This window comes from Cheilinus undulatus, linkage group 12, assembly GCF_018320785.1.
Source record: "Cheilinus undulatus linkage group 12, ASM1832078v1, whole genome shotgun sequence".
Classification (NCBI taxonomy): Eukaryota; Metazoa; Chordata; class Actinopteri; order Labriformes; family Labridae; genus Cheilinus; species Cheilinus undulatus.
The window spans coordinates 34,861,365-34,873,828 of record NC_054876.1 but is presented as its reverse complement, the minus strand read 5'-3'; the positions used below and the strand labels follow the sequence as shown (position 1 = coordinate 34,873,828).

The following is a 12,464-nucleotide window of genomic DNA, read 5'->3' as shown; positions in this document are numbered from 1 at the left end:
AAAACAGAAGGAAATGAACAAAGATGATTCTACATGACCTACCAAAGCAAACCGAACCAAACTAGCTGGCATGAGTAATTTTTATTGGTTGTAAACTAGTCATATTAATACTATAAACTGTACAAAACATGGACAAAGTCACAGAGACTTTGCCCATTAATTTCTAAAGAGATGCCTATATTAGAAATGATGACTCTACCTAACTTTAATTCTATCTAAAAACAGGCAAAGAGGTGATGTTGAGGCAGGCTATAATTATCCTGGTAATGTGTCCATCATCAGTCAGTTCAGTCATGCCTCTTCTTATACCAGTTCATGATTACCTCTAAGCATTAATACAATTATAATGAACGTCATTTCTGTACGCTTTTTACCAAAAAGAGAGTATTTTAGAGCAAAATTATTATATGTACCAGCCTGCATTTCTGCTGTAAAAATACTTATTTTAACGTGGGTGATGGATTTCTGGTATTTGAGGGGATTGTGGACAGGCCAGGAGCACATATTTTTGTTAGAAAAGCCTGAAAAAGTGATTTTTGCGTAATATGTCCCCTTTAAATCTCACTTAAAGCTGTATCTCTCTTTTTGTGACTTGATCATGGTAACAAGAAGGTGCCACACTGTATCTTGATACCTTTAATAACATTTCGAAGCAAGGAGTAACACTCTAAGATGTGGTGTTAGACAAAATTGGGAGTTCTAACTAGTTAAAACAATAAACTGTAAAGTTAACTTATTTTGTAGTGAGAGTATGAATTCTTTGGAGTAAAAGATTGAACAACAGTGTTTGAGTTATAATAAACAAAAAGGTCCAGAGGCCTTAAGTTGCTGCAGGGTAGAAGAGGCTAGAGTCACTCACCTGTAGAAGTAGGAGCAGCCTCGCACTGTGTTGTGGCTGAAATATTCCTGGGTTTTCTCGTTGCCAAAATCCTCCAGAGGATCAGACCACAGCAGATCACACATGGGCCCAAACGCCGGTGGCTCCTTGAACCGATCCAACTTGACATAAAGAGGCAGAAATGTAATTGTTGGAAAAACTCTTTCGAATGAAAAAAAAAAAAGAAAAAAGAAAATAACAAAAACCAGTTCAACAGCAGCTGTGCATTATTACCTTTTTAATGTCATCTAAGGTGTGTATTTCAGGTGAGAGTCCACCGTGGACACACAGAAACTGTTGGTTCATGAGCGCAGCCAGAGGAAGGCAGTCAAACGCATCCATACACGAGTCGTAGACCTGCTCCGAGTACTTGATTTTACCTGACAAAATACAGAAATATGATCAGACATGTCAGTGGAGAGACTCAGAACCTGTTTACTATCCTCATATTGACCTTTTGCATATGACCCTTCAATGTCAGTCCCACTGAGGATGTGAATTTGAGATAGCAGCTTATCATTTCGCGACACATAAAACAACGCATTATAGGAACGCCACATTTGTAACACTAGCTTTCACTCGCAAACACCGGTGTTACAGTTTCAAACATCACCCCATGTACTGGTGACTTCAACTGAATGAGATGATGAAAACAAAGATAACTGACAAACACCTTTCAGTGTGGTTTTCACTAGATAGATCTCTACTGGGGTTACCTATGTTAGCACATGGCTAATTTAGGCCGTGAACATTCATGTGATCAATGTAGATGACATCAAACAAAGACAATCTGTAGCAGGGCTGTACGATAACTTTTTTGCCCATAGCCCTGGTGCTACAGAGGTTGACAATCTTGTAGCACAGAACACAAAACCTGTAGCACAATATAAAAAATGTTTGTTACATCTCTAAAACCAACATGTAACCAAAATACATGCTTAGTAAGTGAATGTACTTGGAAAAACAAAACCAAAACGGCCAAAATTACAGCTCTCATTAATGTCTACCAAAGCAAACAGCCAATCACAGAGAAGAGAGACGCTGATGGTTCATCTCCGCATTCAGACACCAAACAAGAGCAACCTGCTGGAAGCTGACTAACTACAGAAGTGTGGTGCTTGAAGATGATTAGAGCAGTATGATTTAGAAATCAGACTTTGAGATCAGACAGGAGAACATGAGCTCGGTTTGTGCTGCTATTTGCTGCTGGAATCCTTTTGTTTGTAATTATCTTTTTTTCTACTTTTGGCAGGACCGACAGACAGCTGAAGTCTCTTTCTGTGTTCATCCTTATTACTTAAACTTTACTGTGTTCTAGAGACAGAAGTATGTTTCTTTGTTCATCCTTAAAATGTGTTTCAAGGACTGAATTGTTAGGTCTAACTACATTTATATATTGGTATTGATATCAGCTAAATTTAATTTGTAAATATCCCCATATTGTATAAAGCCCAATATTGTGCATTTCTAGTCAAACTAAGAAATATAGCAAAGTTTTATGTTCTTATGTGGACCTTTTTAATGGATTTCTTGCAGGCCAATTCAAAAGGACCAAGGGCCACAGTTGGCCCACAGCCCATAGCTTGGACACCCCTTATATATTTGCTGATACTCAGAGGAATAGGAAAATATTACTAACATTGGTAGAAATTAATTAAACACTGTTAGAGTCTGGTCCATATTGTAGTATCATACTGGGGTCTGATGTTTATAGAGCTAATCTAAATAAACAGACGCTTTTTTCTCTCTTACAGTGTAATCATAACATCGGTACTATTGGAGTTCAACGGTAATTTAAAAAACAACTATCTCCAAATCGCATCTTTACCCTAACAATAAACACAACGTTTCTACAGTGTGTGGCTGTATTGATATACTTCTCCATGCTCCTGTCTCTCTCTCTCTCTCTCTCTCTCTCTCTCCTTCATCTCTCCCTCGTACACTCCTGTCTGTCTGTCCATGTCATATCAGACCTGTATGTTAAATTCAGCCGTGTATTGTCTTGTTTGCCAAACAGCAGCAGCAGCTACGATATTAGTAGAGAAAAAAATGCATCGTTTTATACATTAATCAGAAGTAAGCGCAGACTGAGAGCTCTGTTCTCTCACTGACAGCCAATTCACTGCGACCGTCTGTGCGTAATTGGAAAGGATGAGGCTAACGGAGAAGTAAGCTAGTAGATACACGTTTTTAACGTCGTCTAGCCTACGTGCCTTAAAATAGAACTTGGGATTATAGCAGCACTCCTCTTTAACATAATGACACCTGTACTGCATCTGCCCTGAGCCTGCCCCGTCTGTTAGAGCTGCAGCAGGTAAGTCTCTCATCATTGCGGAGCGTGGCCGTTCACGCTCCAGACGCACAAGATTGCACATGACGAGAGGAAAAACATTCCGCTTGAGTCTAAAATGTTCCAGCATTAAGAAATAAATGGACTGGGCATGAAATTCAAATCTCAAATCAAAGTGGAGTGAAGTCAAAGTGGGGCAACAAGTCAAACCTAAAGTCTTATCTGCGCGTCTGGCATTCACACACCTCTCTCACTTTGTCATAGCACCTGTGTGATAAGGGGTGAAAACCTCTTAGCACGGACCAATTTTCTTGTAGCATGTGTGACATATATGTCGCACTGTACAGCCCTATGTAGGGTTGTCAGTAGAGCTTCTGAGAACTACTGAGGGAAACTGATGGTATGGAATAATTTTGAGTAGTCATTGATGCAGGTCATTGATGCCAAAACAAAGAGGTCTGCAGTTAGCTGACAACTGATGCATCTGCCAGGAGGATGGGCCTGGGCCAAGAAGAGAGTTGTACTGGACTTTAATAAGTAGGTAATCCACCTATGACCAATTCTCTGAAGAAGTGGAATTGTATGTAACACAGAAACATGTCATGAAGAAAGCAAGGATTATCAGGGCTGATGGCAAGAGCACCATCTCTCTTCCCTGTAGCTGGGTGTTCATGCTTGGGGCGTCCTGGCTAATCAGCAGCAGTGTGGGAAAAGCCATTGATGAGAGGAAGACTGTACTGAACAATCCACAGTGGACGCTTTTGTCTTTCTTCAGGACTACTCTAGAAATAAATATGGCTGTCTAAAGCAAATGTCCAGTAGTTGCTCTAAATGGCCACAAGGACTCTCGTACATTTTTGATTAATAGACGAGTAGATGGCTTTGGAGGGAGTTTAGATTGTTGGACCTTTATGCAATTTAGTGTTTGCTGTTGTGAGACCAACTGCATGCTTGCAGAGACTTCATTTTTGCACATTCAATCTATTCATTGGTCTCTGTGATGCACAGTTAACTTATGCAATTATTAAAGCCACAGTATATTGTAAAAGGCTTGAAAGTTGTCATGTGTGAATGTGTGATTAATCTTGTCACAGAAGCAGACCCCTGGGTTAAATATGGTCTAAATCTTTGAAAGTATAATATGCAACATTTTAGTCATTAATGTAACTGATATCAAATATTCCCTAACTAAATATACAAGGGAGTTATGACTTTAGAAAAAAAGAGTGAAGTCAAACATCCTCTGGGTTTGTTGTTCTCAGCCCTCTGTTCACATCGATGAGGTAACAGTTGCTTAAGCATGTTTATTTCACACAGTGACACAGAGGTTAACAAGTTTATTTCTCTTGAGATAATCTCTCTCTCCAAAAGTTAGCCTTGCCTCCACATGGAGGAAGAGAGATGGCCTCTCCTGTTCAGGAATGCGGTACATTATAATGGTTGAGTATTTTTGAAAGAGCTCAATTCAAGGAAAATTGACAAACTTTCTCAACCAAAGAACAGCCTTTGTTTGGTCTCAAATACTTAAACAAAAGGGGAACAGAATCAGCTTTGGTCTTTGTATCTGAATGTTTATCAGTCTTCAAACTGCTGAACTCAGGGGAATAATCAGGAAAAAAAACTTTGCCTTCTGTACCGGGTTCAGATGTCTATTTAGTATCAGCACTTTTTGAAAAGCACCCTTTTCTATTTAAGTTGCATGCATTTCTTCTGTAACCTTCTTACAGATTTACAGAACCAAAAAATGACATTTACAACACAGAGAGATGGAAAAAGTATGTTAAACCCTGCAAGGTACTCACATTCTTGTTTGAAGGTGAAATATTCTGTCAAATGTCTACATTCATGGTTTCCACGAAGTAAAAATAGTGTCTTTGGATAGAGGATTTTCAGCGACCAGAGGTATAAAACACACTGTAAAAATAAAACACAAATAAAAACAGATTATTACACGCAAAGGACAAAAAAGATCACAATGTAAGTGATAGTGAATGCATATGTGAAGCTTCCTACATTAAGTCTCCATCATGATGTGTTTTTGATACAGTGATGGCTTTACCTCGATACTGAAGTAGCCGCGGTCGACGTAGTCCCCGAGGAACAGGTACCGCGTTGTGGCTGGCGATCCTCCCACTTCAAACAGCTTCATAAGATCAAAGAATTGCCCGTGGATGTCACCACACACTGGAAAAAGCAACAACAGGACAGTAAACAACATAGTCACGTTGAATACCTTTGTCTGCATTCATACCAAACCAGCAACCTGCAAGACTTTCTGTAAGGTCCAAAAGTGTACCAATCTCAATATATGCAGAACAAACATACAGTACTGTGCATACGTTTTAGGCATATAGGGGTGTTTTTTTTTGGGGGGGGGGGGCTGGGGGCATCTACAGCACGACCAGGGGCTTGTGGCAACCCTACTACCCGACCAGACGGTTCCCTAGACTATGTTTCCTCACATCCTCACATCCACTCACATCTCACATCCACCCCATACTGTGCCCTAGAGGTGTGGACTTTGTTATTTTCGACAGATTATTTTTTCATGCCCCTGGTACTATTCAAGGACATCCAGAGTATGACTGGGCTTGTTTCAATCCTCCTTTTTGCCTGATGGTGACCTTAGATGATCCATTAATTTCATTAAGACAGTTTTGGCCTAAACATGCCTTAAAGTTTTATACAGTACTGCATTTATGATTTGAGTTCCCACACAGACTGTAATGTTGGACTGCGTCACACCCAACATGTTCAGACCATCATGGCAACCAAAAGAAACTGTTAGAAAGTGCCTAGAGGCCCCTGTTATCATTAAGGTCTCCTGTTTGGGATCCCTTTGGTGTCCTAGTGAACTACAACATCAAAAAAAAAGACAAAGTGAACCAGACAGAAGTCATCTGTGGCCACCAGGTGCACTGCTGAGAACTTGCCAACTTTTTCATATATTCTAAACAGCACCATTTTCATGTATGTGACAAACACAGCAACTAGGAAAAAGGACACTGTAGTGCAAAAACGATTCCCTTTGGCATTTTAACAGCCATTCGCTGTGAGGCTGTAAGGTCAGGAGTGCGGACTTTCTTGAGTTTGATAAAATTATGTTTGTTCCTAAAGTCAAGGTTATTTGTTCACAGCTTTTTCGTCTGTGAACCTTAGACAAAGACAGTCTGACTCCAGAACTTCTTAACACGTAACGTCCATCGTGGAGTCTGTAGAATACTATTTTGAGTTATGATCAAGGTCGGGGTTGCCCTAAAGGCATAAGAGGGTGAACTACTTTGGGCTTTGTCACTGTTGTCCTCGGTGAGACTAGTAAAGAGCTCTATGTAAGCCATCTGAGTCTCCTATGACTTCTTCTTATCTCAGTGATGGATTATTTGTGGAATATTTCTTTATCACCACCTTATTCTTGATAATCTACTAGATTATCACACTATATACTATAAAATTACCAGGTCATTAGAGCTCCCTAAAATATAGTGTTACCAAAAAAAAAAAAAAAAAACAAATAAAAAAAATTTTTAATGTGTTGCTTTTTTGTTTCCCTAACTGTACCAAAAATGTACAAAACCATGATCCATATCAATCCAAAGTTTTGTGCACACTTCATGCCTTGAGTGTACTGCACACTTTAAAAAACAGCATCAATACAAACAGACAAAACTGGAACCAGCTGTATTTTCTGAATATTTTGGGCAGAACTGTATATGTTTTGGGTTAGAAAAAAGCTCGTCAGGATACCACATGTACCACATAAAAATCTGATGATATTGATACTGTTTTGATACCATGACAAATTAGAAGTCCTGGTCATCCTGTATGCATGCATAATTTCTTGCTTTAAGTTGCCAGAAAACTCTAGGTTAACTGCTGCATGCACAAAATGTTGGGAACATTTCAAGACAAAAGAGTTACCAACACTTTGTTTAATTGAGACTGTGCTCTCTCTCTCTCAATATAACAGATACGGATTCATTTCAACAATCTGTGATCATGAAGTGTCAACAGATTAAAAAATGTGGACAACCTTACTATGAAGATAAATATCATGAATCATTCATGCTTCAAAAGAGCAATAGATCTTCTGTTTTTATTCATTTTTTTGACAGAAATGAAGGGAAAAACAATCAGTCTGGAGCTCATGGTAGAATAAAGTGGTGCTCTTTGGATAGCAGTGCGTGTTTTTGCTTTATAAATAAAGAGGGTAGGCCAGAAGTACAACACAGTTTTGTTCATATCTGTATTTCAACAGTCTCGGGCCTTCATCTCTGATAAAAGTGATTCATTTTATTGTCATCTGGTTGCTGCTGCAACTGTAAAGATATGAAAGTAATAAACTTACAGGGGGCTGTCATTAATAATGAAATATAACGTAGAATGAATTATAAATGTTATGTAACCAAAGACAGACATAAGTAACAGCTATGGCACTGTGTATACTTTGTTTTTTCTTCACTGTCCACAGATTTCATATAAGAAGACCTATATAAGAATAACTTTTAGATATTAGTCAGAAGTAATGTGTGAAATAGACATACAGTGATGAATTGATTAGCCTTTAAATATAGCTGAAATTCATGACTGGTTATAAATGAACAAGCCTGTATATTCTTTGATGTCAGAGAACTGAATTCATTTGGGACTTGTTCAAAGCAAGCTATTTAAGGACCTTATTTAGGGCTTTAGTAAAATGATGTAGACTTTCTTTGGTTGAGATGTCATTTTCATGATAAGCATGACAGACAGAGTGTTTGTCCAGTCATTCTCTAAGATTATGTGTGGGGTATTGTCCAGATGGATGTGAAATATATCCCATGCAGTGAAATGTGAAACAGTTTATCTTGCATGTCAGGTTATATTTATTGTCCTTCTGCTAGGATTAAAACATATACAAGTTAAAAATGTTCAAACACTATTTCTTTGACACTAAGTATCTCTCTGACTCCTCAAATAATGTTTAGTTTAAAACATGTATGGAGTATTAGTGATAAAAACAAAAAAATTCGGGGATATCAATAGCTTAGAGTAATATTACACTTTATGCTATGCTGTGCTACTTCTGCCCTGGCATTGTTAATGTTTCACACCAATTTTTGGCAACTTTTTTAACACTATTTTTTTTTTGATAGAACTTCAAAAAGACATTTATGTTTTTACATGATAGATACCATCCAAAATTACCAAAACTAAGAAAGTACATCTTTTCAGAGGACAGATAAATGAACTCATCAATGATGAATAAACTCACCAAAAATAGCAAGCAAACACCTACATACTCAAAATTCCCCTAAAACATTTCCAATGTTTCTGCACAGAAATGTGCAAATGTTTTTGATGTTTTGGTACCAAAATGTTTCCATTTTAAATGGATATGGCTGTAATTAGTATAAAAAATTAATCAAGTTAATCACACCAATATGCTGTGATTAATCGTGATTAATAATACATTTGAAATACTTCCGTTTACTTGCATTTCTGTTTGAGATAAAAGAATCGCAAGTAGGCCTGGGCAATATGACCTAAATATCATATCACAGTATTTTTTGTACCCTCCATGTAACAGTGTTATACTACCGTATTCCAGAATATAAAATCGAAAACACATTAACATGCTTATTAAGATGCTACAAACCCCCTCCTCTTCCTTAAACAATCCCGTGATGGCATACTGACCTCATGTATGAGCATAAGATCACAGATCAATGATTTTATAAGTCTCTGTGTTGAAGTCTTTGTAATTGCTCCTGTAGTTTTAAGTCTCATTTCTGTAATGCTGAGGTGAGTTGAGCTGCCATTGACTACACAATATTTCCTATTGGGACGTTCACAATAAAGGTGCTCAAGAATTAATTAAAGCTACCGACTTTTACTGTGAAGGAATTGACCGAAGTAACTTGTTTAGTTTTTAAACTGGATTGTCCTTTTCTTGACAAATCCAGGTCTGCTGCACTCTGCTAGTGTAGCTTGACCACCACCACTTGAGCCACTGCTGATGTTAGTGTCTTTGCTAAAACACAACTTTTGCTTCTCATCACTTTCACCTCTTCACCCCAAGGCATATGAGCATCTACGCTGGTGGACTATATGGGAAAAGTTGTGGTCAAACTTGGTCATAGGATTAGTTAACATTTTTATTTTTTAGCACATTATGGTTTCCAGATTAATCATGAGCATTAACGTGTTCACAGCCTTGAAATGGACTGAATGGTAAATGGACTTGAGCTTGTGTACCACTTTTCTAGTTGCCTGTCAACTCAAAGCACTTTCACACCACAGGTCACACCTACTCATTCACTCCACATTCATATTCTGATGGCAGAGGTTGCAATGAAGATTAGCCATCAGTATTAGCTAATCCCATCCATATACATTTACATGCCACTGATGAAGCAGTTGGAGCAAAGTGGGGTTAAATGTCTTCCCAAAGGACACATCGATGTATGACTGCAGGAGCTGGTGATCAAAACAACCAACTACTGGCTGGACCATAGTTGACCCATAATCCCTGTAAGTGTGAAGGTGAATGCCTGCAACTTTTGATGACTGAAACCAAGATTTACCCAGTACTTGGTTTCCAGGACATCCATTTTTGTTACCTTGGCAATGAATTGGGTATCACCACCACTTGATGTTTACTACTATCATATTGAAGCTTGAAAATCTGGTATTGTGATGACCCTACTGCATCAACTAGCATTTCTGTTGGTAACACATTTTAAGCAGTATAGGAAGCTGTTTGTTTCTGAACTCTACTGTTAATGTTTCCTGTCCTGAAGCCATCTCCCTGTTTAGAGATCTTCATGGTCTTTGGCTGAAAGGTCTCTGTCCTCACAAAGAAAGTAGAAGCTCTCACCTCAAAGAGGTAGAAAAAGCTGGAGCCTCCAGGGAGACACTTACTTTTTTTCGCAGTGAACACTATGGCTCTGGAGTGCAAACCTACATCTCATTTCCTCACTGCCTTCAATTTTTCATTATCATCTTCCTCTGTCTCCTTCTCTCCTACTCATCCTCCATCTCCTCTCTCTTTTCTGTCTCCCCTATCAGCTCCACAGTGGCCTTCGCCCACTCAAAGCTTAGAGCAATGTGAGTGGGAGACTGCTTGTGTGACTAAAGCAATCAAACACACGCACATACACATTCACACACACACAAACACCCGTGGAACACGTCTATGCAAGTAAAGACCGACAACTGCATAACTGCCTCATAATATATGACTGCGGAGACATTTGAACATAACTCAGGCTTACAAAGATGTAAAACAGACCTCCACACACACAAATGCCCATACACAATGCTCTGTTCATCATCCATATTTCATGTTTAATACATACAGCCTCCATTTTCCTGACGCCAGTCAAGATGAGGAGCCTGAGACCACTTTTAAGTCAAAGCGCATCTTATCTGTACATCACCTTTGCTTCAGCTAAATACTGATCTTGTGTTCTGCAAAGATAATTTAGTATATAAAATTACAGTTTGTGTGAAGCTAAATGAGGTCCCATGGTTTAAATGGCCATGGTCTTATGTGATTCTGTTAAGAAGGCATTTATAGGAAAAAATAAAGAATATAGCGATGGGATTTTAAATAAAATAAGTGTTCCTTTGAGTTTTAAGACTTAATCTTCACTTCTTAATACCATCTGCACTGTGCAGGAGTTTAACAAATATTTTTTATATTTACACTAAAAAAAGAAATAGTCCATTGTTAAAATTGGTGCTTCTATTTTTGTTACTTTGGTGTAACAATTATTGCAGTTCTTGCATGAATGGTTCTGGAGTTAAAAATCTGGTATAATGACAACCCTTTGCAACTGTATGTACAAACCCCAATTGCAAAGAAGTTGGTACTGAACACAGTGATTTGCAAATCATTTATGACCTATATTCAATTGAAAACAGCACAATGAGAAGATATTTGATGTTCAACTGAGATTATTATCATCATGTTTTTAATATCCACACATTCTGAATTTGATGCCTGCAACCCGCTTGAAAAAAGTTGGGACAGGATCATGTTTATCACAGTTTCATCACCTTTTCTTCTAATACGCTGCAAGTGTGTGGGGACTTAAGACACAAAATGTTATAATCATATACTGTTAGTATAGGAAGTGGAATGTTCCCTCATTCTTGCTTGATGTGCAGGGTTTTTGTTGAAGTAATTTGTGCTTCATAATGCACCATGACTGGATTTCTGCTATAAATGGCACCTCTCCTCCCTGCTCACTAATAAATGGTCTTCTCACGGCATGGGCAGCTGACTGTTAATTTTAAAGCTTCAGTGTGTGTGCTAGCGTCACAGCAGTTTGACACTGTTAGCATCTGTTCAACCATCAGTTGCACTCATGAGCCTGGTCATGTCGGCTAAACATGACTTTGAATGGTATTTAAGAAACACAGTGACCAGATTATTTATAAAGTTGATGAAGTGACAAGTAGGGATGGGTACCGAATTCGGTACTTTTATAGGCACCAACCGAATTCCGTCGTTACTACCGAGTACCGATTCTCATGGAATCAAACGGTACCATGTTTCGGTACCTAAACACATCCTTGTGACTGCAAGAGAGTGGAAGAGTAGTCAATTTTCCATGCCGGACGCGAATGCAGCATTGCACGCACGTGAGTAATGACGTCAATAGCAGCGCACTGAATCAACAAAACAAGTATAGCTGATCAGCTCCGGCTGTTTCCTGCTCGTTCGCCTCCCTCCCTCTCACTCTCTCGTAGTGAATCCTCACTTTAAACACCGTGATTTGCCTGTTTATCTTGTGGATATCAACCATGGAAATATAGTAGATAAAAGCATATGTTTGTTCACTCAGTCACCTCACAGAGACTGAATTAGGGCACGGTGAGGACTGCGTAGTGTGACCATGTCCTTAAAGTTGCTCTCCATCTCTCTAACTTGGCGCAGCTGGCGCCATATAAAGCACTCTGTCAGGATGGATTCAGAGTGATTTTGAAGGAGTGACAGAGCCACAGGCTTGTCCTCGCTACTTATTTCATCACACAATGAACCAATTTGCTACTTTCTGTTAACTTTTTGCAGTATACAAATATAACGTAACGGACCCCGTGCGTGACGTTTGTGCTTCTGCGTGGATGGTCACATGATTGATTGATTGATTGATGAGTGAAGAGCAGACTCTGCTCTTACCAGGGAAAGATGACATCTTACTTTTGTTGGAAAAAGAACTGCATGAGGAAAGAAGATGTGCAGTACACGTAGTTCATGGTTGAGGAAGTAGTTTGCTTACTTTCATTTGTAATACTTTAGTTGGTAAAATT

The 12,464-nt window shown here is 38.7% G+C and overlaps 1 protein-coding gene across 1 annotated transcript in view; it reads right to left on the bottom strand.

Moving 5' to 3' along the window:
- Positions 1-12,464, bottom strand: part of ppp3ca (protein phosphatase 3, catalytic subunit, alpha isozyme) — a 66,110-nt gene that overhangs the window by 36,470 nt on the left and 17,176 nt on the right. Inside the window, exons 3-6 of the mRNA XM_041801126.1 lie at positions 5,227-5,351; positions 4,970-5,081; positions 1,112-1,257; positions 860-999 (exon numbers count right to left, since the gene is read on the bottom strand). Of these exons, the coding sequence (XP_041657060.1) occupies positions 860-999; positions 1,112-1,257; positions 4,970-5,081; positions 5,227-5,351 (523 nt within the window). The remainder of the gene's footprint in view (positions 1-859; positions 1,000-1,111; positions 1,258-4,969; positions 5,082-5,226; positions 5,352-12,464) is intronic.